Source organism: Lutjanus erythropterus, chromosome 12 (assembly GCF_056507025.1).
Source record: "Lutjanus erythropterus isolate fLutEry1 chromosome 12, fLutEry1.hap2, whole genome shotgun sequence".
NCBI lineage: Eukaryota > Metazoa > Chordata > Actinopteri > Lutjaniformes > Lutjanidae > Lutjanus > Lutjanus erythropterus.
In genome coordinates this window covers 32,633,573-32,660,051 of record NC_139328.1, presented here as the reverse complement: position 1 = coordinate 32,660,051, position 26,479 = coordinate 32,633,573, and the positions used below count along the sequence as shown (strand labels likewise).

Below are 26,479 nucleotides of genomic sequence, written 5' to 3'. Positions count from 1 at the left end.
GCATGATCAAGGGAAGGAGAGAAAAGAGAAAAGTAAAAAAAAATAAATAAAAGGACAAGGTGAGAATCAACAGAGGAATTGAGGTAACGAGGAACTTAAAAAAGACAGTAGAGAGACACAGCACAGAGAAAGGGGGGAAAGAGGAAAATAGAAGAAAATGGGAAGAGATAAAGAGGATGGAAACAGGATGAAAAGTGAAGAGAAGCAGGGAAAGGAAAGGAGAGAAAAGAATAGGAAATAAAAGGAAAGGAGAGGATAGAAAACATAAGGAAGGGGGGTGGCGTTTGAGAACAGGAAATGAGATGAGAGAAAAGGAAAGTAATCAAAACATAGGAAGGGAAGGAAAGTGGATTAAAGATAGGGAAAGGAAAGCAGAGGAAGGAAAAAGAAACAGGGAAAAGGGGAAATTAAAGGAAATGAGAGAAAAGGAAATTAAATTAAATATACAGAAATTAATGGAAAAAAGTGGAGGGAAAAAGGACATGAAAGGAAAGGAAAGGAAAAGAAAGAGGAAGTAGAGAAGAAATTAAATGACAGAAAAGGAAAGGAAAGAAGAAGAGAAGGAGGCCATTGGATGAGGAAAGGACAGTGGGAGAAAAGATAGGGAAGGATAGGAGAGGAAAGAAAATGAAAGGAAATGAAAGAAAAATGGATGGGGGATAACAAAAGGAAAAGAAAAGAAAGTAAGGAGAAGGTAAGGACAGGGAAAGTAAGAAGAGGAAACAGGAAAGAAGAAAAGAGAAAATGAAGGAGAGGTAATGAAAGCAAAGGAAATATAGAGAAGAAAGATAAGGAAAGGGAAGGAGAGAAAAGGAAAGATGAGGAGAGGAAAGGAAAGGAGTATACAAGGAGGCGAGTGGAGGAGTTTAGAGGAGGGAGCAGTGGCTCTGAAACCATAAGTAGGCCAGTGGAAATTTCAGAGAAATTGATTAGCATTCAAACAGACACAGTGGGCTGCGGGGGGTGGTGGGGGGGGCTGTGGTGGTTGGGGGTGAATGAATATTTATCAGAAAACGTCTTCCAATGGCTGGCACATCGACACACCCAAAGGCTGTGGGAAGGGAGAGGAGAAGAGACGGAGACAGAAACAGCAGGATCAGGCTCCAGAAGCACAAAGAGACGGAGGCCGAGAGAGGAAAAAACAAGTGTTAGAGACAGACGGGGAGGACGGGCGAGAGAGTGACTGACGCGGAGTGAAGGCTATAGAGCTGAGGGCTGGGCTCAGTTAACACGTCCACAGGCTGTGCCTCGCCGCTATCACACTGCTAGGTGAACAGATACAGGCTCTATAACTGGCTTGACTGCACAGAATGTCTCATAGCGCTGCTCATTCGTGTGTGTGTGTGTGTGTGTGTGTTTATTGCTTTCACCTTGCCCAGGGATGTTTTGTTGTATTTTTCCTCAGCGGTATCCCTGGGGTGTGTCCTTGCATTAATTAGCGGGATTCAGCTGCACATGGCTTCATGGCAAGAACCAGATCACAGCAGCGCACAAACCGGTTCCCCCGTCTCTACTGTAGCTCTGACATTCTCTGCTTTATTTATTTATATCTGCTGTATATTTGATCAATGAAACTTATTATATTGTACTTACAATATATGTTTTTTTTCCTGGGCCAGATAAACAACAGAAATGCTGCAGCTGGAGGTCAAAATGAGCCATTTATCTTATGTTAGCCTGCTGTTTGTGTTCAGCGTGACAGGCAGTAGCCAGTGGTGTTTGCCTGTTTTGATATTGTTTCCTCAGTCACAGTAAAATGCTTCATTTTCCTTTTATTAGCTGCGACCAGCAGCTCCAAAGCTTGCTTTTTTGTTTGGTTTAGTCCACAAACAATCCCTCACCCTATGGCGCCACATTTGTTTAGTTTTTTTTGCCCCAGGAGGCTGAAATTTGGCATGGACGTCAGTGTGTGTGAAGGTGTGTGTTTGTGTTCTTGCTAACTGACCCCTCGTAAGTCCCGCCCCTTTTCACAGAACCCTAGTTTTCTCCTTTCGTCTATGTTGAAAAGAAAACTTTTGAATGTTAGCAAAATGCTGGCTAACTAGGTCGCAAATATATATCAGTCATTAGCTAGCTAGTCACATCTAATAGCTAATGTTAGGAAAACTCTAGATAACTCTTCCTAATATACATCAACCATTAGCTTGCTAGTTATCTGTCTAGCTATCTGATTACTAATGTCAACAAAACACTAGCCAACTCTTGCTAATCTACATAAATTTGCATGATGAAAAAGGGGTGGGGTTTAAGACAGGGCCAGTAGGAAATAGGGGTATGGCAGTGGGAGTGACCTATAACAAAAAGGCACATATATAACTTCTAAACAGGTTCATATATGACCAAAGATAGAGATTGATGACATACAAATTCCACACCCGCAGCGTTTTGTCTATGAAAATAAAATGGAGGTGGAGTGTTGCGTACGTGGTTGCAGCTATTGTGAATTTGTGCTACATTTGTGTGATCTTTTGCAATGACGTTGTTTCATTGTGGCTTGTAATCTCCTACAGACTTGTTTGCTCCATCAGTTAAGAAAAAGTTGTAGTTCATAGTTTTCAAACTCTTTGAAAAGCAACTTACAGCTTGTCACCACAGCAAGATCATCCTGGACAACAATTTGTCCTGCATGTTATAAATGTAAAAAATATATATACTGTATATATTTTCACGTCTGAGAGTTAATACAACATAAGCAACGATCTGGTCAGGAAAGAACAACATAAGTAAGTGCCATGAAGCAAAGTTTGAGTCTGATAGGATGTAGATGCATACAGTTAGAGCAAGAGTGCATGCATCAGATTTCTTTTTTTTTTTTTTTTTTACCAAATGATGACGAAAAACTTGTCCAATGCACGTGATTGTAATGACTCATACTTGAGTATCATATTTCTTGGTACAGTAGAATGTGTGTCACTGTAATCCAGTAATTTTCTGACCCTGCATCTCTGTTATGCATATCATGTAAATGTCAGTGTATATAATATTAAAGCTGCAAATTAATGTAAAAATTTAGTTTCATAATGACACTTAAAATAATGGATTAAAAGTGGGCCATTTTCTGTACATTCCTTTGTGTAAATACTAGATTAGGTATGCATGTTTGTAATGCAGTTGCTGGGTTATTCATACCAGTGAACTTTGGTATAAAACGTACAGTACTGTGGTGATTCAGGAGAAGACATTAGATACTAATCTTTGCTACACCAATGTTATGAACGTTATGTGGCAATTGATAATTGTTCAGCAGGCACAGCTGATATGCAGTCGTCCATTTATTCATTCTGATCACCTCACATTTCATCAGTTGAAGGAGACAGTCCAAGACTGTTGATGATACAGTATAGATGTAGGTGAGATCATTCATATCTCTGAAAAGCTCTCTACAGACATTTTTCTGTGCTCTATAATTTAGACATTTTTTCTCTTTTTCTTTCTTTCTCTGCCTTTTAGGCCTGGAATAAAATTCTCATTCAAGCGCTCACAGACGATGTCAAAACTTATGTAACATTCCCCTTTTTTTCTCCTTTGTGGTGATTTGCTGCTGCAGTGTTTTTACTCCCCAAGGGCAATTGTTAGAAAAATGCTATTTGATTTCACATCAGAGGAAATGACCTGCAGACCTGTTGATAGTGATGGTTGGGTTTTGTGAAACATTATGCCAGTTAATTTCCACTTGACCCAAAGTACGCGATTGTAACTGGATGAATGGAGGATGGATGCTGCAGAGATGCAGGATGGCGACCACTGAATCTTAATGCTGAGTGTGCTAAAGTGAACACAAAAGCCTGTCAGAGGTAGGGATAGAGACTTATGAAAACGGATGCTACTTAGCCAGAGCTGGAGTCTGCTGGGACCAGACAGATGTCAAAATTACCATTTCTGAACTCGTTGTCTATACTTACCCCTCTGACTTTGCGAGTTTCTGCTATTGTCCAGCGTGGTGCCATGGTTTGAGGAGCCAGTGTTACCATCTGTCGGAAGCTCCTGTCAGCATATTTAGTTTCGGCCTGGCAGTGGATGTGTGTGTGCTGCCCATGTGGATGACGGCACTGGCCAAAGACCGATCTCTCACTACACCATGTCTCTCCATGTTTCACCATCTTGTATGCCCTCATGTTCCAAGGGCCAGTATCCATGACTCCTGTTCATTTCACCTTTTTGTCTCAAGGCCTTTTGCATACTCTGCTGTACTGGTGGAGCCTGCATGTTCAATTCAGCACCGTATATGTGGGAATAACTATATTAGATGATTGTGCAGTGTCACCGTAATGCAGATCAGCATGTAGCATGCATGACTTCGATGCAGGAGACGCCCTGTATTGCATCCTGGCTCAGACCCAACAGAACAAACAATTGTTTCATGAGAAGCATGATCTGTCCCTAACCTTAGACTCATAAGTCTGTTTTAAAATGCCCTGCTCAAGAGAGACTTAGGACAGTCTTACAGCTTTTGATGCTGAAACTGGGTAGAAATAATTAGAGAGTTAAAAAAAAACACCATTGTTGAACCAATCCAAAGTCTTGAGGGCAGAACCTGCTTCTGTGGTGGTGAGAAAAGCATCATTTCTGATAAGGTGGGTCCTAAAAATGTAAAAGGGGTAGGTTTTTTAGTGGCTGTACTCAAAGCCAATCTAGGGCTGATTTGGACTGAAAGAGGCGTTTGTAACCGACTGGTTTGGAGGATTTCGTGACCAAGCCATATTTCAGGTCCACCCACAAAATCCTGAACACAGAATTCCTGAACAGTTTAACAGTCTAACTCCACAACTCTGTCTTTTTACATGTTTTTCAGCTAACATTTTTTTTAACATGTCTGGTGTGTTTAGTAAAAAAAAAAAAAACACTCCTGTACACAGACTTTAACATCATCAGAATCATGCAGCATTCTGTCAGGCTTTTTAAAGCCAGTTTAAAGCAGTTTTTTACATGACATGACAGCCCTTAGTTTATCCAGGGAACGCTGACTGAGCATACAAGCTATTTCCTACATATGCATTCATCTCTACGCAAGGCATCAAAGACCTTGTGACTTCAGTGCAGGCTACAGTCACTCACTTTTCCCTCCACAGGTTTAGGGGTTCATTCTTCCCATCAAAATCCCCGCTCTCTAATCCCCATGGCTGCGGCTGCGTTGCTTAGCTTGTCGATCCTAAAAGCTATTCAAAAGCTGAAATAAACGATCATGTCCTGGCTTTTACTGCTCGGGGACTCTGTACTTTAGCAGTCGTAACAGTCCATCCTCACATGAAGTGACAATATCATATATTCTATACATTGAAATGGGCTTTTAACATCCTGTATTATCAGACTAGATGGTTTTGTCCTTTCAAATCATTATCATTGAGAGGAGGAAACATTGGTTCCCTCATCATATGGAATTGGCTCTCTGATTAAATGAGCTTTCATCATTTCCCCCACTTCCCTCCCCCTTGTCTTTGTCAGTGTGTGTGTGTGTGTGTGCGTCTGCAGTCAGATCATCTTACTTATGAAGTCATCCGGTAATGAGGCGAATCACATTAGATGAATGGATAGGCTGACTAATCGCATAAAGCCTGTTAATTGGATGCATATTGTCATGGCTAACTGTTATGGCATCATAAAGGCGCAGAGCTGCCGAGGGTGGCGCTGCTCCGAGGTCGCATAAGCAGCACTTACATGGGAGCAAATAGGCATGACAAATAAGTGAGGGAGGAACCTACAGGCCTTGTGTCGCACTCTCTCTCTCTCACTATCTCTGCGTCACCCCTCTCCCCGTCTCTCCTCTCGCTCGTCAGCCCCCAATAATCATTTTTAATTCCAGACTCGAAAGCGCTTCCTGCTCCCTCCCTTCCCCACCTGAGGGAATTTCATCAGCCTTTTCTGCTTAATTACCTCAAAGACGCTGTCAATCTCACCTAATTATAACTCAATTCTCGGCGTTCTGTCTCAGAAGGGCGGGCTCCGAATTGAACCGTTCAAATCCAGTTTACTTCCATGACCTCTGGAACTCCCACGCATAATAAGAACAGATGTTACAGTTGTCCTAAGAGGGAAAGCCTTCCCCAAACGTGCTCTCGCCGCGACCCTGAACGCCTCATTTAGTGTCTATTAACATGGATAAATAGGCCATGCTTAAGGACCCATAACGACTCTAAAACTGCTTCTCTAACACCAAAATTCAAATTATTTTATCCTCAGTAGGACTAGTCATCACACATTTGAAAGACTGTCATTACCTTAGCAAAACTGTTATTCTATTCTACTCAAAAATTTGCATTTTCAGGAAGTAAATATTAGCTTAGGAGCTGGGTTTGTAAAGAATGACGTAAAGATTATGAGGTAAATAATAAAGTTAAGCAACAAGTTTGCACAAGAATTTTATTCCTGTCTGCATACATTTATGTTACAGTGTCTATTTGCACCCGGGTGACAATAATCACAGGTTATTTACACCTGCCTATTTTATCTGTAAAGAGCAACAAAGTCTCTGTAGAGAATGGGTGATGGATGAATAGGTTTGAATCCCTTGCTAAACTAAAAGGCAGGGTTGACTTTTAATTTTTTGACTTGACTAGACGGCAACAAAATTACTTAGCTAAGTTGAAGAAAAGATAATATTTTGTCTCTGCAATGTGGATGTAAATAGCCTCACTGGCATTGTTGGCTATGAACACCTGAGTGCTTCTCTCTGCCACATGCGTAAATAGCTACATGGGCTATTCCACCCAGAATGCAAGTAGTATACCTGGCTGCTGAAATCGGTATGCTAATGGAATCTGCCTTTATGTTACAACTGAATAAACATTTTAAAGATAAAACTTAAACTATTCCTTATTTTTTTCTTCTTGTCAACAACTCCTGTGAAATGACTGACACCAGCAATTTGTTATTTTATTTTTCTTTTCTTCTTTTTTTGATGTAAAATGTTTCAATACCGTCCTGCTAACACAGATATACCACCACAGGCACCAGATTTAAAAACTCAAGTATACTGCGAAGTACTGAGAGATTTCCGTGGCTGTGATAGGCTTAAACAGCCTTGTGTTTGATCAGGGCTTGAATGTAATGAACTTTTAATTTACATGTGGAAGTCCCACAATCCAGCTTTAACCATAATGTTAATCTGACAAGAAAAAACTAATATGTGCCTTTCTAAAGGACGTATTTTGTCATTTAATTAGAAGAACTTGTTAAAAAAGCTGAAAAATATATAACTCTTTTTAACAAAAGTTCAGTAATTTCATAAAGCAGCTGGACACTGTAGTTTTAAACACACACAGATGTCTTTCAAACAGGAGGAAGACTGGTATTATTATACCATTTGTTGGGGCTTAATTTCAGCAGCAGATTAATACACCCTAGTGGGTTTTTTTGTAAAGCAGCGGGGCAGTGTATGTGGTATTGACTAAAAATAAATTGGAGTGCAACAATGTGACTCATCGATGTGTTTTTTATTGGTTTTTGGACAACAATGGAGCTCTATGGCACAGAGGAATAAGATATATCAGGCTTTGGAAACACACACAACGCATTCATTGTTGGTTTTGGTCTTTTCATGGGATTTGTTGCAAAGAGAAAAAAAAATAGAATATCACCAGCTTTTTCTTTTCAGCTCATTTAGAATGAAGAATCGAACTCTGATGCTAATCCTCGCTGCAGAATGACTTTATCAGAAAAACACTGAACTTAAATCCGTCCATCGTTTCACGTTTCGACAAGAAGTTTGGATTTTATAGAATTGTGCAGCCTGTGTCAGCTGGTCTACAGTATAGAGGTTATGACCACAGGCTGCACAGATACATAAGTTCAAAAAGAAAATCCTCCTGGATCATATCCATATCCGCATACCGACAGCTTCTGCCAGTTTTAAGCATAAAATCAGGAAACCTCTGTGACCTCTTCTGTTTCCTTCTGCTAAGGGTAACAAAAAAAACCTCTGGCCTGATCTCATGTTCAATTCATAGTTTTAGTTTCTAATAGAGATAATGTAATGACCAGTATTATTACATGACTTAAACATGCAGTAGTTTGCATAAAAATTGAACACGGGGGTTGGTGTAGGGAATTGATTTGCCTTCAGCTGCCTGCTGTCGGTAAGATGCTCATTTGCAGCAATATTTTTAAATGTATCTTACAAATTTAAAGGGCCAATTTTGATTATTTGATGTGGGGTTATGAGGATGTGGAATCTTGAAACAGTGTCTCCAAGTTCAAAACTGTACGATCGTTCCATCAATGATGAACAAGAAAACACTTAATGTAAGTAAGAAAAAAATATTTTAAAAAATGCAAATATAGTTTGGTGAATCCGAACCATCCTTTTAAAACGCCATAATCACACAATAACACAAGTGAACAAACTGATCGAGGCAGTGGTAGAACAGCAACTCCCATGTTCTGCAAGGTAAAATCACTGATTTCTTAGATGGAGTTTGGTTGGTCTAGACAGAGCGATATTTGTCTTATTTCCCATTTTAACACTGGAAAAGGCTACATGATGCCAAAGTAAAGCAGATAAATATATTTTAAATATAGCATATACTTAAACTGATATTGATTTTTTTAGGTTGATCTTCTGTTGCTGACCCGGTCCACAGCAGTGCTTTGTTTAGATTCGATGCAGGCTGCTGTAGGTAATATCAACACATACTCATACTCACATCAAATAATCCAAACTATCCCTTTAAAGCATACTGCTTTAATTAGATGAGATTAGATTTTATTGTCTCCCTCAGGAGAAATTGTCTTGGACATTTGAGAGAACAGCACAGTATCATTCCCAGATCCACGCACCCAAAAATGCATAAATCCAAGTGTTGCACAGATGCCTCTGCTAAAGTAATTACATAAAAGTCCTATACAAAATTATTGCACAGATGCTCCACACACTGTAAAGCCAAATGCTCAAATTAATTATTTGTATTAAGTAGTGAAAACTTCAACTTTGTTTAGAGGTTCTAGTTGAGTCCAGTAGGATTTTTCTGTCTTTTGTATTCATTAAATAATAATTTTCTGTTAATAAGGGAAATAAGGTCTGTAAAACAAAAATATTTAAGAAATTAGAAAGACAATTACTATATGACTATAAATACTATACTATATATACCATAATGCTATATACCAATATAATATATACTCTACTATACTAATTTATTAAGTTCTGTTAACTTAATGAGAGGGGTGAATAAAAATTCTGAGTTGCATTTGCTGAAAATAATCAAGTTGGCTGTGATCAAAAAGCATGTGACACTAACTCCTAATATTTAAGCTCTGATAACCTCTAACTTTTAAATCTATGAAATCAGGGAAATGTATTTTTTTTAGTTCTGCCGACTTATATGGGTTCACAGAGCACAAGTTTATTGAACAAATTCTCTACACGAGGTACAAATATTTACATTTTTTATCTAATACTCTGAATATATGAGATCTGCTGTTTTTTCTTATTCACATACGTGTGTCTCGGCCACATCAGTGGAAGGATGGTATATATTTTAACCTTGGAGACACTGCTCACTTGAAAAAAAAACCCAACAACATCAGAATGACATCAGAATGAACGTTTTCCAGAAGTGTCACTGAAGAGCTCTGGATGGCTAAGACGTTGACTTTCATCTTTACAGTGGCTTTACAGTACACTTTCATAACTCAAGGTAAAAAATATGTGTACAGTACACATGTATGTATTATTCCTCAGCCTCCTACAGAGTATCTGAAAGCAGCCTGTCATGTATATGTGTTTGACCTGCAATTCAGAGGCTGTGACTTAGACACATATTAAGTGCATGAGCACATGTATACACTGGACAGTAAATCTCTCTGTTATGAGGCATCTGCAGATATACACTGACTAAAGTTCTCATTATGGTAACTAAATTTTACAGACTGTATCTGCAGGAAAGTGCAGAAGAACTGAACTGACATGCTATCATAAAAACTCAGTCCCTCTAATAACTGTTGGAGTTGCCAGAATATGCGCCAGCACCCACAGACTCCAAAAATAAATGAGATCAGATGGTTTTGAGCAGCTGATATTTATTGCTGTATAAGAGGATGCTCATGATAATCTGTGTACCACAAGCAGCATGTTTTGAAGCAGTGTATGGAGGCTCAGTGGGGACTTAATGTCCTCCAGACAATCAAAATCAAGTCAATTGTGTTAGAAAATTATTAAACTTGATTTATTCTCACTTTCTTTAAAGTTCAAGTAAAGCCATTTTCTCAGTTTGTCACACCACGGAAAGGTGTTAATAACCAACAGGTCACATCTGACTGATTAAAAAAATTGCTAAGTACATAAAATTAGGTCTCAAAAAGAGCAGTTTTCTCTGCTCTGAAACACTGGAGATGCTCCACTGTCTCAGTGTCAAACACCACTACAATCTGTAAACGTCCTGAAACATGGATGCTCTGTCTCGCAGCTTTATTGGACACGTCCAGACATGTTTTTAGCCACCCGACCTGTGTCAGGTCGTTTTAACTGAAGTGAACTGCTGGGCTAATTTGGACTGAGAGAGTCGCTGAAGGTACATTCATAACTGATCATTAGGGAGGTTGAGGGGAGTGGTGGGCGGTGTCATTCATATGTCCCTTCGTAGGGCTTACATAGCATTGGGGACTATTGCTCCAGCATGTCACCAAGTCTGAGTCATGTTTCAGGTCCTTCCAAAAAAATCCTGAACACAGAAATCATGAACAACAGTTTGATGGTCTAAGCCCATAATACAATACCACAAACTTTTCAGTGTTTTCACATTTTCAGCAACTATTTTCCAACATGTATAATGTGTAGAAATAAAGTACAGGTTTAAAAATACTGGATTTACCTTTTATTACAATCTAAATCTGCTGTTCCCTTACAATTTGGCCTTTTGGAGAACTCACAAAGCTGTGTTTGTATTCCACTTGTGTGGATGTGGTGATGAGAATGTCCATTAACAGGCAGCTCTGTCACTTCAGCTCTCTGTACATTACTGTGCGATTTGAATCACTTGCATGGTGTAACATTACTCCCCCAGCTGTGTGTTTGCGGGAAATGAAGTTATATAACACAATATTTTTCAGGCCCACCCACACAGATTTTGCACCAATTAAATTGGAGCTCTGACAGAGTCAGTCAGCCCCCCTGTAGAGGTCTAATATGGGGGCACTGCCACTGCAGGCCATACAATGATTTCTTATTTCTTTTTTTTGCTCTGTAATCGAATTTGAGGAAGTGACAAAAAACTATATTGATTTCTTAGCAAAAGTGCTTTTTAATTTCAGTACGGCTTTATAAACTACACACTGACATGGATAAGGGTGAGAGCTGTGTGGCATGTTCTATCATATGTAAACACACAGGTGATATATAAAAGGGACGCTGTAAGGGTCTTGGTTGCAATTAATCTTGCTATGAAAGAATCAAGAATAAAGTGTTTATATTCAGAGCCTGTGGACTGGAAAAAATATCATTAATCAGTGAAAGAAAATAGAATTAAAGCCCCATTCTACCAGTGTTAACTTTTTTTTCTCAAACAGAGTTTTGGTATGTGTTTAATTAATAGTTAGATGTAATCCATTACCATGGCAACCGAATTGGCCAGCATCATTCAGCATGGAGACCAGTAGCATGGATGTTAGCATGGATAGGGACAGCTATGGTGGAGGATTTTTCTCCATGTCCATGTGTTGCCAGTGTGGAAGTCACCGTCCATTTCCACTAACATCACACCGAGGTGGATGCTTAGCTGCTAACAAGCTACATCCCCAGATAACTAGCTGATGCTTCACCTCTTAAAGGATGCTCAGAGATAACTCCGCCCTGGCCAACGGTGGCAAGACACCATTATCACTGAAGCATGGTGCACGTCAGACTTTATTTATGCAACATTATCTTAAATCGCCAGGTGCTTTACTCTCCAGTCTGTGTAATGTCATCACACACAGTGAGTGGCTAAAAGGTCAAGGCAGTGACAGTGCACCTGTGCAAGCCTGGGGGAATGGCATTTGACTTTGAGCTTCCACTATGATTATACATCATAAATAATAACTTTATTTATATCCTGAGTTTACAAAGAGACAATGGCATCACATAAAAGCAAGTCTATAAAAATGGGCTTTAAGAAGTGATTTAAAAGATCTCCTTGGGCAGGTCGTTCCAAAGTCGAGGGGCCCTGATGGAGAAACCACAGTCACCTTTAGATTTAAGCTTTGACTTTGGAACAGCCAGGAGGGCCACGCCTGAGGATCTAGGGCTGCTCATAAGGGGTTAAAATTTCAGCTATGTAACTAGGGGCCAGACCGAGGCGGGCTTAAAAAGTGTTCATAAAATCTTAAAATTGGTTCTAAAATGCACAGGAGCCCAGTGGAGGGAAGTCAGGATTGGGGTGATGTGATGTCGTCTGATAAAACCAGTAAGAAGTAGCCAAAGTTCCACTTTAGCCACAACTTAAATGTTGAGCAAAACATCAACAAAAAACATTTCACAAAAATTTACATTTTTGGTCAAAAGACATCATCAGAACATAACCCAGAAAAATATAAAATAGCATAAAAATAAACTGGAGTGTGACTTATAGATAATTAAAGATCATATTAGATGTTCACAACTATCAGACTGCATTAGAATAAATATCAGGGCCAGCATGTTTTATTTCATGTTTTCCAGGGATGGAAGTACTCAAATAGCTGTAATTAAGTCTTTTTTAATTACTTGTATTCATTGCACTATGCAAACTATAACAAACCTTTCATTTGCATCTTTGTATTCTCAAGTTTATTTATATCAGGGAGCGTGTCGCAGCCAATGAGGCTGTCTGATCACAAATGGGCCAATGAAAACGGTGACATACGGACGAAAAAATTGCTGCATCAAGCACAGATTTGGAGAGGTGGCTGTGACCGCCGAGCGGAACAGAGCAGTAGCTGGGAGTAATTTAGACTGCAGATGTGGAGAGACAGAAACCTCTTTTGATAGAATTCCTGCAACTAATGATGCATGAAACATCAATGGTTAAAATGTAACTGATCGTCTAAAGTCATTTTTGAGAGGAATTCTTTGTGCTTTTACTCAAGAAAAGTTGTTAAACGTGTAAATGAGTGATATTTCAGTAACAGTACTTGTTTTCTGATGCAGGCACAGTTTTTTATCCTCTGCAAACTGTATATGTTACATGCAGGAGCTCTACGGTTAAGCAATATCTCGTATGTCTGTATGTTGGCACCTTTGGTTGCCAGGCAACATTTATGACTTCTTGACATCGCCAGAATACATTCAATATCTAATCAAAACACACACCAGATTACAGCGATGTAGGATTAGCATTTGTTGTTCTGTTGGACAGATAACAGATGCCTCTCATTGAAAAGAGACGCCTCTATCAGTTTCTCTTGTCTGTCGCCGCGTACCACAGAGACCCGGAGAACAACGTGCGAGGGAGACGAAGTTTGAAAGAAATCAAAAGGCGGTGATGAAGAGAGCTGTGTTTGTGTGCCTTTCTATTAGTAATCATTAGCAAAATACTGGCATATTTTCTCATTTCAAAAGCAAGCGGAGAAATCACACAGAGCAACACCTTGCAAAACATCGACCATTTGGTTTATTTCCACACACACACACACACACACACACACACACACACACACCCCGTTGGGGGGATTAATTTGTTAGAAACAGCATGTTTCTCAGAGGGAGACACAAACAAACACAAACAGACCTGATTAGCACATCATGATTAATGATTTTGACAGCTAATTCTGAAACTCACATAGAAACTGTCAGTCTGTGTGTGTGTGTGTGTGTGGCGATGTATGTCCTCATGTATACATTGATCAAAACTTTGTCGTGGCTCACAGCTGTAAGATAACAAGAGTACGTTTTTGCGAGTGATCATCTTAATCAAAGTGTGTCTGGAGAGACGCAGAAGACATGATGTCTGATGAATTATGAGTGTGTGTGTTTGTATACTTTACATAGATGGTGTAATATATTACACTCTTAGAAAAAACAGTTCCAAATGGGTTCTTCCTGAAGGGATGAGGGTCTACTCAAAACCATTTGTTTCTGAAGAACCTTTTTTTTTGAGGAAAAGGTAGGTCAAGGGTTCTTTGTAAAATGAATGTTTCAATTAAGAACCTCTTTCATCCAAAGAACCCAATACTTGAGGAATAAATGGCTCAAAGTTTGTTGAACTCTTTTGTCATGGGTTGTTTGTAAGAATATAAGCCTTGGAATGTTGAAGAGTAGAACAGTAGAACAGCCTCGGTGGATTCTGGGTAAGATCCTTGGAAAACCCTGGGTGGGCTCTAGATAAAACCCTTGAAATATAAATGGGTTCTCAGTAGTACCTCCTGGGTCGGTTCTAGATAAAACTCTCAGAATATAAAAGGGTTCTCCATAGAATCCCCTGGGTGGGTTCTAGCTAAAACCCTCACAATATAAAAGAGTTCTCAATAGAACCCCCAGGGTGGGTTCTAGATAAAAACCTTGGAATATAAAAGGATTGTAAAAACCATGGAGTATAAAACGGGTTCTTGGTACAACCCCTAGGGTGAGTTCTAGATAAAACCCTTGGGATTTTAAAGGGTTCTCAGTAGAACCTCATGGCTGGTTTCTTGTTAGCACCCCTAGAAGGTGGAAGGAGTCTGGATAGAACCCCTAGAGAGGGTTCTGACCCATCAGAACAGTGGAATCAGTAGACAATAGAGGGGTACTCCTTTAGAACCTCTCAGAGGGAGTTGTGTGTGTGAAACCTTTCCCAGATGGTTCTAAGTATAACCCTTTATGCTGGGTTATAATGAGAACTTTCTTGAAGGGTTTGAAGTGGAACCTTTATAACACACACATACAGGAATGTTAGATCAATTTGTCTGCCTGAAATTGAATTTAAAAAAGATTTAGCAACATAAGTAGCATACCAGCAACAACAGCAGTAGTATCAATAGCCACAAAAGCAAACAACTTGTAACTGAACTTCTACCTCGTTCACATTTTCTTTTCTTTGGCCAAATTGCCATTTTTCTGCCTTAAGATAAATGGAGAGCTGCCATGGGGAGCACAGAGTGTGATCACTTTCAAAAAGAGCTGCACCTGGCGATTTTGGGGCAGAGCGGAGCACTTTCAAAAGTTCAGAGAATGGTTTAACTTTTCAGAAAAGTTCAGAGTGACAAGCTCAACTTTTTTTGTCAGCCAGCTGACTGGTCATGATGAAAGAGAAGCTGTGTTTCATGCTCCCTAATAGGCTGACCAGTTATACCACCGGCAGCAGAGAGGACTCGCCAGAGCAGAAATTTGTGGTGCTTATGAGTGAATATCTTGGGCTAGATTTGCTCGCCACGGTCAGTAATTGTTAAATAGTGTGTTTTCTACAAGCTGTAGTGTATTTAAAGGGATCAAACACCGCAGAGCAACAGGAGAACTGAGCGGCCGGTTTTCCTGGAAACAAGAAATGCATCACAGTCCTATTTCACACAAAAATGCTGAGGTATTCCATCAAATTAATTTTGCCATGCTGATGAGGCTCCTGTAGAAGCCACACGTCGTTTATCAACCTTGTTTTAAGAAATAATGTGTTTTATGGAGAAGTACTACACTGGCTAGTTAGGTCACTAATATGAATTATACTTATATTGTCATTATGAATCAGTTAATATAATTTATATACACACAACACAAACTGAGACATATCACAACACTGTTCTTAACAATATAAATACTATAATAATGAAATATTGTTACAATGAATGAATAAAGTTTATTTAGGAAGAAGCAATGTCATTTGCAATGGTTTATGGGATGAGCAGTTCCTACGCTCTTAAAGTAATTATGTACACAGTCCCGTACCTTTGATTTTTTTTAATGTGTTTTCTAATCTTTTTTGCTCTGAATCAAATGTTTTATTGTCACGATTAGTGACTTAGTGGCTTGGCTCCAGGCTTAAAACTCTTTTTCTGGAGTATTTTCTGAAACCTCAGTGGAGAGAATGAATGGGAAATTTACGTGAGGAACCAGGGACGTTTAATTTAAGCTACACAGAAAAAGTAGTTCAAACCACACTGGAAAAAAAAGATCAAATTCACAAAGTACATGTGACAAGAAATTATGGAAAAGCATAGCACAAAAAGTCACATGGCAGCTAAAAATGCCACTAAATTCAGTTCACTGAGAAAAAGTGCACATGTTCATAAACAAAAACAATAAAATAATCCACTGTTAAAGGGGAAAGTGAAAAGAATGTCAGCTTTGGTTTTGTATGTGGCAGTGAATTACGCAGAAATTGCAAAAAAGTTAGTTAGCTACTTGAATCACTATGCAAATTATTATATAGAATTATACTGCAAAATGCAAACTACTATTTTAATTGCATGTAATTCACCACTCCCAAATACTGTGCACATATTGATTATAGCTTTTTTAGTATACACATAGCATTAGTTGTAGACCCCCCTCAAAGGAACATTTTAAAATGGAATATTTGCTTCACTTAGCATGAAAACGGCAGCTGCTGCGTCCCTTTTTGAAATTATTCCTATTCAAGACCAGAATAATTGTTTTGTGTGTCTGTTTCACATTAATCAGTTCAAATTAATGCCAATTTTTTGCTGAATGAATAAGTGTCTGTTCATGATTTGTTAGAAATCATTAATGATCTAATAGAAGGCGTAGATGTTTATAATGGCTAAATTGAGCAAAATGTTAATGGAGTTTGGCAGGCAGTGGGACGGGCAGCCACTTAAATCTCCATCCACGGAGTGTTATTTCAGAGCAGTGGGCTTTTGTTTTCAGGATAACGGGCTTGAATTTACATTTACAGACAATTAACAGTTATAAACAGCTGATCAACTGCTGCGTCTGGAGAGGAGGGGGTGCGGGGAAACAACTCGTCTCAACCATAGATCGTATATTCCAAACTATTTAATACACAGCCTAAGGCTCCGACTCGCTATTTTGGACTGCTGTGCTCATTTTTGCACACAGAATGGCTACATATCACTTTAAAACAAGACAAAAAGATCTGCGAGGGAGAACTTCCTCAGATACAGTGCAGTGCTAGAATATAACAAAGTATATTTACTCAAATTCTGTACTCTACTGTAAATTTGAGGTACTTGTACTATACCTGGGCACTTTCATTTCATTCTGCTGTGTACTTAAACTCAACAGTTCACAAATGAATATTATACTTTTTCCATTTATGTTACAGCTTAAGTCAAGACTACAGATGAGGATTTTATACGCAAAACATAAGATGAGATAATAAAATATGATTAAATTACCCAACAGTGTATAAAATAGTTCATATCGGCTCCAGCCAACCAAATTACCCACTACAATAGTAAAATGCCACATTGTGCATGAATGCATCAGTAAGAATATCTAATATAATATACTATAATATACTAAACGTTAATTTTTCTGAAAGAGAAAAGAAAGAGAGCTTTTACTTTAGATTCTTTTGGTACTTTTTGCTCATTATACATTTTCCATAGCAGGACTTTCACACCTCTACATAACAGTATTGCTAATTTAACATCCACCGCTCAGGCAGTGTGAAAAGACAGTGGTTGTGTAATAGGAGCTGTAGGTGGCATATAGCAATTTTTGTGTTGATAGATTCACAACAATGAGCTTGTAATGAAGCCAATACCAGCTCTTCACACCATTTCAGCACCGAGGGGGGCTTGTTAACATCAAATTCTCCCTAGGTGTTTACCTAAACAAAATAGAATTTAAATGCAAAGTTATTTCAAAGCATGATTATGCCACAGCGTCTTCGCATTGTGTTGAAACAGAGAAGCACAAAGGAACGTTTCTTCATGACAATGGAGTAGATGAACAAACACAATATGGCGGGAGCTGTTATATTAAGGGATAATATACCATCTACTAGCACACTGTGTCAGGATTGTATCATAGCTTGAAAATGATATCTGGAGCTTGTGGCTCAGGAGAATAGGCGTCATTGTGCTGTGGTGAAGCCACAGATATGAACACGGCTCAAAATTAATATTGCATGCAGCTCTATATTTCATTTTTTGGTGTGTCTCTTTCTGTGTACAAACTAATGTGAGCTGATAAAAACAAAATAAAAATTCTAGTCTTATTGGAATAAATAAATAAGAAACTGCACCGAACAGATACTCGCACTGTCTGAAACCCTGCAGAGCCACGATACAGTCTTCCTCACCAGCTGTGCAGGGCTCTCCAGAGGTATTAAATATTGATAATGGTGATGTGTGCATGAATAGAGTATGCGTATCACCACGAGGGATGCTTGGAGATTTTGGGAGCAGGAGATGTGAATCTGGGCTAATAAATGGTGGGATTTAAAAAAAATAAATTATTATTAATTTATTTGCCTTCAAAACATGCCCTCTATAGAGACCAGAGATGGGAAGTAACTAAGTACAGATACATATTTAGTCTTCTTGTCTTGTTTTACTTAAGGATTTACTTTTCTTTTACTCCCTACATTTGAATACAAATATCTGTGCTTTCTGTGCCTTTCATTTGCAAAACAGGCATGTTACTTTAGTTTTAATGCATTTTAGAGGAATTATTTTTCTTATTTTGCTTCTTTGTGTGCCATATTCCCAACATCTAAATCGATTTCAACCTAAATGGATGAAAAAAACTAACATAGAAACCACAGTTCCTTGGTGTATCCTTCAGTGCACAGCACAGATGACTGACGTAACAAGATGAAAATGATATAATATATAACAAGACCGAAACAAAGTTACAAGACAAAACAAGTGTAACAAGACAAAAATGATGTGAAAAATTTGACAACAAAAAAAGGAAAAAGATGCAACAAAACAAAAATCACATAAAAGATGTGACAAGACCAAAATGATGTAACAAGATGAAAATGACTCAACAAGACAAAGCTACATAGAAGACATCACAAGATGAAAACGACGTACCAAGTGTTCATGTCAGATGTGACAAGATCCAAACAACGTAACAAGACGTAACGAGATGAAAACAATGTACAAAGAAAAAATATTAAGTAAAAGACATAATAAAACAAAAATGATGTAAGAAGACAAAACTGTGAAAGATGTGACAAGACGCAAAGATGTAACGAGAAAACACCACGTAAAAGATGTAACAAGATGAAAACAACGTAACAAGACAAACCCATGTAAAAGACGTAACAAGACGAAAACGATGTAATACGAAAAAAATTAGGTGGAAAGGTGACAATGAAAAATGAAAGAAAAATGAAAATGATGTAAAAGGTATGACCAAAACAATGTAACAAGACATAACAAGATGAAAACGACATACCAAGACAAAACTCTGTAAAAGACGTAACAAGACAAAAATTACATGAAACAAAAGTTCATAAAAGACATAACAAGATGTAAAAGATGTAACCAGATTCTTTTTTAAAAAAAATATAAATCTCTACTTCAGCTTTCGTAAACAATGTGTGTACTTTTGCCACATTAGATCGAAACATCCAAGCAATTGTGGACTTATAGTTTTAGTTGAAAATGGTCCTTATATAAAACTTAATGGTCACTGTGTTCAATCAAGTGCTTCACTCAGCACAACCACATGCTCTTTCAAGAGTCTGTCTGAAAGAATCATCTCAAGGTGAAAGCTTTGTTTCCCTCCTCAGCACTTCAGTCTTGAAGGAGAGATATAGTTGAGCAGGAGGGCAAAGGTTAATTAAGACATTATGTTCAGCTATGACACACCAAGACGGATTGTGTGAATACAAAGGAACTCAGTTGGGGAAAGCTTATCTCAACATTTTCCTTTTAGACTCATTGTAGAATGTATGGAACAATTTTTAATAAATCAAATTGTATCGATTTATGTACAAGTCACTTTATGTTATAGGCTTAGTTTCCAGTATATTAGGTCCACTGAGGTAAAACTAATGCAGTCTAATGTAACAGTCCAGCAATAAATCCTGATTTAACTCTGTGGTCATGTTGGAGGCTGCAGTTTGTTGTGCTATTAAATTGTAGTGTACTGCACTGGCAGGTGTTTCTATGATTTAAAATACAGTTCAACAGCACCACAAACTACATCCAACCCAAAATAACCACCAAGATAAATCAACACCTCTCTGAAATAATTAAAAGAAAAAAAATCCTATCACATTTTATTTGGTGACACTTTATTTGAAGTTGTGTGCATAAGACTGTGATTACACTGTCATAACCCTGTCATGACACCGCTCCTGAACGTGGAGGAGCCCTTATGAATGTTTATGACTGTCATTAAATATCATGCAGTCAATTATGTCATTTTTAATTCAAAGTTGACATTGTTTGAAATGTCTTTCATATGACAACTTTACATTACTTAAGGAGACTGTTTAGCTTGATGTTTTAATAATGTATTACACTGTCATGTGTTGTTGGTTTTGACACTGGCAGTCATGAGACCACTGTAAGTGTGACATAAGTATTTTCCTTGTCTTCAAGTAAAGTGGCATTTTTTGGACATTCGTTACTCTGTATTGGTATTGTATTGTTTTTGTAGTAGTCATGAATAATGCCCTGGACTTCAGCTAAGGTGGCACCATCTGAACTTGTCATAAAGATGTCATTAAATGTTATATAGCCAATTAGATGACAGAGTACAGTACCAAGCTTATTTAAGTTAGCTGATGGACAGATAGCGGTCAGCTAGTTTACTCATTGCTAAAGTAGGCTAACCACTGTTGTCAAATGTAGCTTGTGTTAGCTAGTTAGCTCGGTTAGCCATGGAGCGAGCTGCCTAATTAGATCACTCAGCCCCGGGGTACCAGGAGCCAAACCCAGCAAGCAAACCTTCACACATGCTGTAGTTTAAAATGATGACACTTTAATTGGTTTATGGTATATTTTGCATGAACATAACAATATATAGCATGTAAGTAATAGTCAAATATATATATATATATATATATATATATATATATATATATATATATATATATATATATATATATATATATCTCCATACAGACCTTAACATAAATTGTATATATACAGATCTGCACATTAATACACAAACTCTAAATCTTTGTGTTTAAATAAACTACATGCACACACATGCATGTACACTGTGCATGCACACACATAGACACACATCTAAATGTCAACAATTAGTGGTTTTATAGCTGGATTCAACCCCCTCATTTCTCTCCCTAGTGAGTTGGATCTGAGGATTGTCATTCAGCAAGCATAATTAGGGGCGACATGGAATCTGGTTGTCGAGAATTTCTGATATAACCTTCATGAAGGCAGGATTTGCTGTGGGATTGTTGTATTAGACTGCATTAATTTTGGCCTGGTGTACAATAATTTGTAACCGTGCGTGAGTGTATGCTGCCAGCATAGTCGATATGGCATTTAACGAATGCCCTAGCAAGAGATTTTAATGTTGCACAGTCTAAGAGGGATTTCAGTCTTGACATTTTTGTCTGAGTGCTTTAAAGGGTCACTTGACCCTTTTCAGCTTGCAGTGGAAGATGGGGAGTGACTCTGCTGTCCTGCCTTCAGTGGGGAGTTAATTCCTCCACTGTTCGACCGGAGCAGAGAAAAGTTCTCTCAAGCTGAGTAGTACCCTGCATGACAAGTAAAATGATCCTTATGTATATAACTGGTGGAAAACCCCTTTAGGTTACCTATACCCTTGAAAATTTATATGAGGTAAAGTCTTTGTGACCATCTATGCACCATTTCATCTGTTCACAGTCACTGATGAATATTAACTGCCTCACTCTCATGCACAATTTGCACTGTGGAAAAAGAGTTCACTTCAGTTTGCATCCATTTGAAACGGACTGTGGGCTACACATATCTTAAAAGCATGACATTCACAGAGATTAAACAATGAAACCACAATTTATTACATATTTCTATAGTGAAGCTGTGCCGGTTGAGAGGCAGATAAAGAAATATCAAGGCAGTATTTGCTGGGCAACAGAATATTGTTCTGTTGTTCTGTGACCACCTGCAGATTAGAACTGTTGGCCACGTAGACCAAGAACCAATCATCAGCAAGGAGCTGTGCACAATCAGTGCATCAAAGGACCATGATGTTTTCAAGTCCAACTCAAATTAAATTGCTTTTTTTTCTGCTACTGTAAGCATGCCTGCTCTGCAAGTTACTTGTCCTGTTTTCTCCTTTGAGAATATATCAGAAACCAAAATGCAGCCAATCAAATCTTACACAAAGCAGTGATGTCAGCGTTTTATCAAAGAACAGGTTTACCCGGCCCGCCCGATCCATGGATAAACCACAGTGGCTGCGGTTGTAACTGTGGTCCCCACATCAGCATCCTCCACCCTTAGCTTGTTGAACAAGTGAACAAGCAAAAGTGCACCACTAGTATCAGTTTGCAGGTTGGATAGCTGATTAGCTGCTTAACTGCTGCACATTACTAGCGTGTAAACCTACCTGCAAATGTTAAATCGAACCAGTCAGTTATGTTGACAGGTAAGGATGAGGACTCCAGCATCTGTCTGCCCTTGACCTGTAGTCTAGACTCTAGAGCACAAGTTAGATTATTTTGTCTCTTTAGTCCCCTACAGTGTAATGCTGCAATCCTATACAAGCTGTAAGCCAGTCGTTTCCCAGCTTCAAATCTAAACGTGTCCCTGTGTGATTCTTTTATTAGCAGTTTTTGACTTGGAATTCCAACTTAATCTTACCATTCCATTGCTCTTTTCTGTGTTGGAGGTTGTTTTTTTTTCCTGATACAATCGATTGTAGCGTAACATCAAAATTCTGATGCTGTCAATCAAGCACAGACGTACAGTGATGTACCAGATTAAAAAAAAGGTATGGCTTAACACCAAATGGGTTGAGTACATGTGATTTCAGGTGGACTTTATATTTTGGGAGGCACATGCTGACAATGGCTGATAATCACAGGACTAAGCCCAGTGCAAAAGCACGTAGTGTCCCTAAGGAAAGAAATCCATCACATCCTTACACATTTCATGACATGACTGCATTTGTGCAGCGCACTTCTCTTAATGTAGGCCAGTCGAGTACTGTATGTGCAAGCATCAGTAACAGGAAGAATACCTTGCAGGATTGTGCTAGCTCCACCTCACAGGCACCTCGCTTTAAAAGAGAACAAACCACTGTTCAAACTCGACTGTCTCTTTCTGTTTCATCTTACATGTACCTGTAGCAACATGCCCACAGCTTCTTGTCTTTTTAGAGTTTTCTTTTTCTATTGTCCACCTACTGCTGTGTTCAGGCTTAAACTGAAGCTCAGCGGTTACGGCACACTTGTCCTTTCTCTCCTTTTGATATAACAGTCAGTGACCATTATGTAGTGGACATTTTATATCTCTTCTTTGTAAGTACTTCAAACAGGCAGAAATGCGCACGAAGCAGCCCTGTCATGTCTTTTGATTTTGGGGGGTGTTGTATGCTAAGTAAGTATTCTCAGGTTGAGTCAGGTATGATGGGATTCAGCAACTCAGTAGGATACTGAGAGTGTGTATCTTGGTGTGTGTGTGTGTGTGTGTGCTTGTCATTCTCTCTTTCTTTTATGTTTCTTTGATGTTTGAATAAAACCGGGTCCCAGCCTTGAGCTTTCCCGGTCCCAGCGCTGCATTCATGTGCGCTTCCTCAGCATGATGACATTTATTCTAGGAGTGTTTTCTTTTTTCTCTAAGTTTTTGGGGGAAGCAGGTTTGTCTTGTTTGGACTTGTGTTGTTGTGTTTGTTTGAGAGCAGGAAGATAAGCAGCATATGGGCCATTTGGTGGATGCCAGGGCTATAATTGTGATTGTGTCTTTGCTGACTGTCCTCCTCCTCCTCTTACACTCCAGATCCTAATGTTCAATAGGGACTGAGGTAACATTAACTTTAAATTAATGAATTACATCATGAACATGGAGTTGACCCTGTTTTTACAAGAAAATATGCAAGTCCTATGATGTTGGTGTAGTACGACAAAACAGGGAGTAGGTCATGCCAAGATGGATCGTCAGGTGTACCTCTATCTCATATCTGACAAATGTCTCCTATAAATAAGAATGAAAATGAATAATGCTGACTTTAACAAATCATAATCATATCGGTGGATATATTAATTATTTTTGTAACACTTAGGTGGGTAGTTGTGGAAGGCAAACAACCTATTTTGTTGTTAAAGTACAAGGGCTTGTTGGTTTGGTGGTTTAGCCAATGTGTTAATGTTATACACTGTAGTAAAAAAAATGAGAGACTGCAAGTGTGTAGACCATTGGTTCCCAACCTGGGGTCTGGGCCCCTCTCAAGGGTGCGCATCAGAAATCACAGGGGGTCCCCAAGACTCTTGTCTGCTCTGAGGTCCTCAAAATCAGAATTTCAGGGTTCGTACACTTTTTCCAAAATCAAATTTCAAGCTCTTTTCAAGCATTTTCAAGGTGCATTTCCGAGCCTCTGAAAAGCCATGTGAAAAAGACACGCACATCCCTGGAGCCCAGTGGGCTGGGTGCTGGATCACAAAATGTCATTAGCATAGATTAGCATAAATTAGCATTTTCAAGCTTCACCAGCACCTTACGGCAGTGATAAATGACATATTTATATACAAAATGATTATTTCAGATATAAAACATGTTTTTTTCTTATTTCCCTTTTTTTCTTGTTTTAACTGTAATTTTAGTTTCCACCATGTCTAGACTATTGATTAATTATCAATTACTATGTGTTTAATTGGTTTGCTTCTTATTGGCAATTAATGAGTAATCATTAACTTCCTATACAGTCTAGCTCAGCACTTTATCATGCACTTTATCCAAAATCCAAGCATTTTTCGGGCTGGGGGGGCTCAACTTTCCTTAGATACAAGTAGGGGAGGCTCCAAGGAAAAAGGTTGGGAACCACTGGTGTAAATCATTGTAAAACAAAAATGCTAACCAGCAAAGGAGTACTGGTTATCCCATTGACATACTGCATCGTGAATACTATTACCAGACAAAAATCCTGGAACAATTGCTTTTTCAAGGCATGGACTCAACAAGATCTCTGAATGTGTTCTGTGGTATCTGGCACCAAAAACGTTAGCAACACATCCTTTAGGTCTTGTTGCGAAGCGGGGGCTCAGTGGAATGGACTTGTTTCCATCTCATCCTGCAGATGCTCGATCAGATTGAGATCTACACTTGACCACTTTATGCTGTTGCTTCATGGTCCAGTTCTGATGCTCACATGCCCGTTGTAGGTGCTTTCAGAGGTGGACAGGGGTTAGCATCGGCTGCGCCAGCCCACACATAGCAAACTGTGATGTACTGTGTCTGCTGACAGCTTTGTATCGTACCTAGCATTATGTTTTTCAGAGGTTTGTGTGGCAGTACCTCTTCAGAGGGATCAGACCTGGTGGGCGCAACAATGAGCCTTCACCAGTTGTCCTTCCTTGGACCACTTTTGGTATGTACTAATCACTGCATACCAAGGACACCCCACACGAACCGCCATTTTGGAGACACTCTAACCCAATCATCTAGCCATCACAACCTGGAACCTTGTCAAAGTTGATCAGATTCTTATGCTTGCCCATTTTTTCTGCTTCCCACACATCGACTTGAAGAACTGACTCTTTACTTGCTGCATAGTATCTCCCAGCTCTTAACAGGTGCCATTGTGACAAAATGATCAATGTTATTCCCTTTGCAAAATCAAATCGGACATGCTACAAATCATCCACCACTCTAACCTCCACACCCTTACTTTTCCACCTTCCTACACTGATGGCATACCAGTTCTTATGTAAGCACTGAATGTTTGCCACTTGATGTAAATCATAAGTATGTATGTGATTCCTAGGGACACTGGACTATATAATCCTTGGTTTTATATGGTCCCAGGGTGAGGAAACAGCACCAAGGCATAAATATATCAGTTGCCAGAGGGAAAGAATATATTCCCTCTTCATTTTGAGTAGTTAATTGGTGGCACTGTAATTAGTAATGATTATTATTCCTGCTAAAATCATCCAACAAGCACTTCTCCTCCCATATAATCAACACCAAGACGAGACCAGATGTCCTGTACAGTATCTGTCAGCAGGTAGCTAGCAGCCATGTTCACACTCACTCACACACACACAAACACAAACATATAAATTTGCATGGAGCGATAAGCCAGGCAGTAAAAATGGCATTTACTGGAGGCAGATTTTGATTCTGCTCCGTTCCATCCCGAGGAAACAAACCAGCACACACATTAACACATGGAGAGAAACACACGCTGAGTGGTGGCCAACAGGAGGATAGCAACCTGCTGAGAACACACATAATTTATTAGCAGGGATCTAATCACAGCCTCAAATGAGCTCCAATGGAACTCATTAAAATGGCTGATGAAGATCAGCCCAGACAATAAGACAGCATGAGGGGAGGGAGGTCGATTACTAGATAGATAGGTAGGTAGATTGTGAGGTAGGTACAGAGCAGAGATGGGAAGTCACTGTGTGCAAATACATAGTACTTAAGTAGAATTTTAGGTATTTGTACTTGACTATTTTTTGACAGTTTTTTACATTTACTCCCTACATTTGAACAC

At 38.9% G+C, this 26,479-nt stretch overlaps 1 protein-coding gene across 1 annotated transcript in view; it reads left to right on the top strand.

Moving 5' to 3' along the window:
- Positions 1-995: 995 nt before the first annotated feature.
- The window catches only part of LOC146318275 (astrotactin-1-like), a 174,203-nt gene continuing 148,719 nt past the window's right edge, over positions 996-26,479 (top strand). The window contains exon 1 of the mRNA XM_084732513.1: positions 996-1,179. Within this exon, the coding sequence (XP_084588639.1) occupies positions 996-1,179 (184 nt within the window). The remainder of the gene's footprint in view (positions 1,180-26,479) is intronic.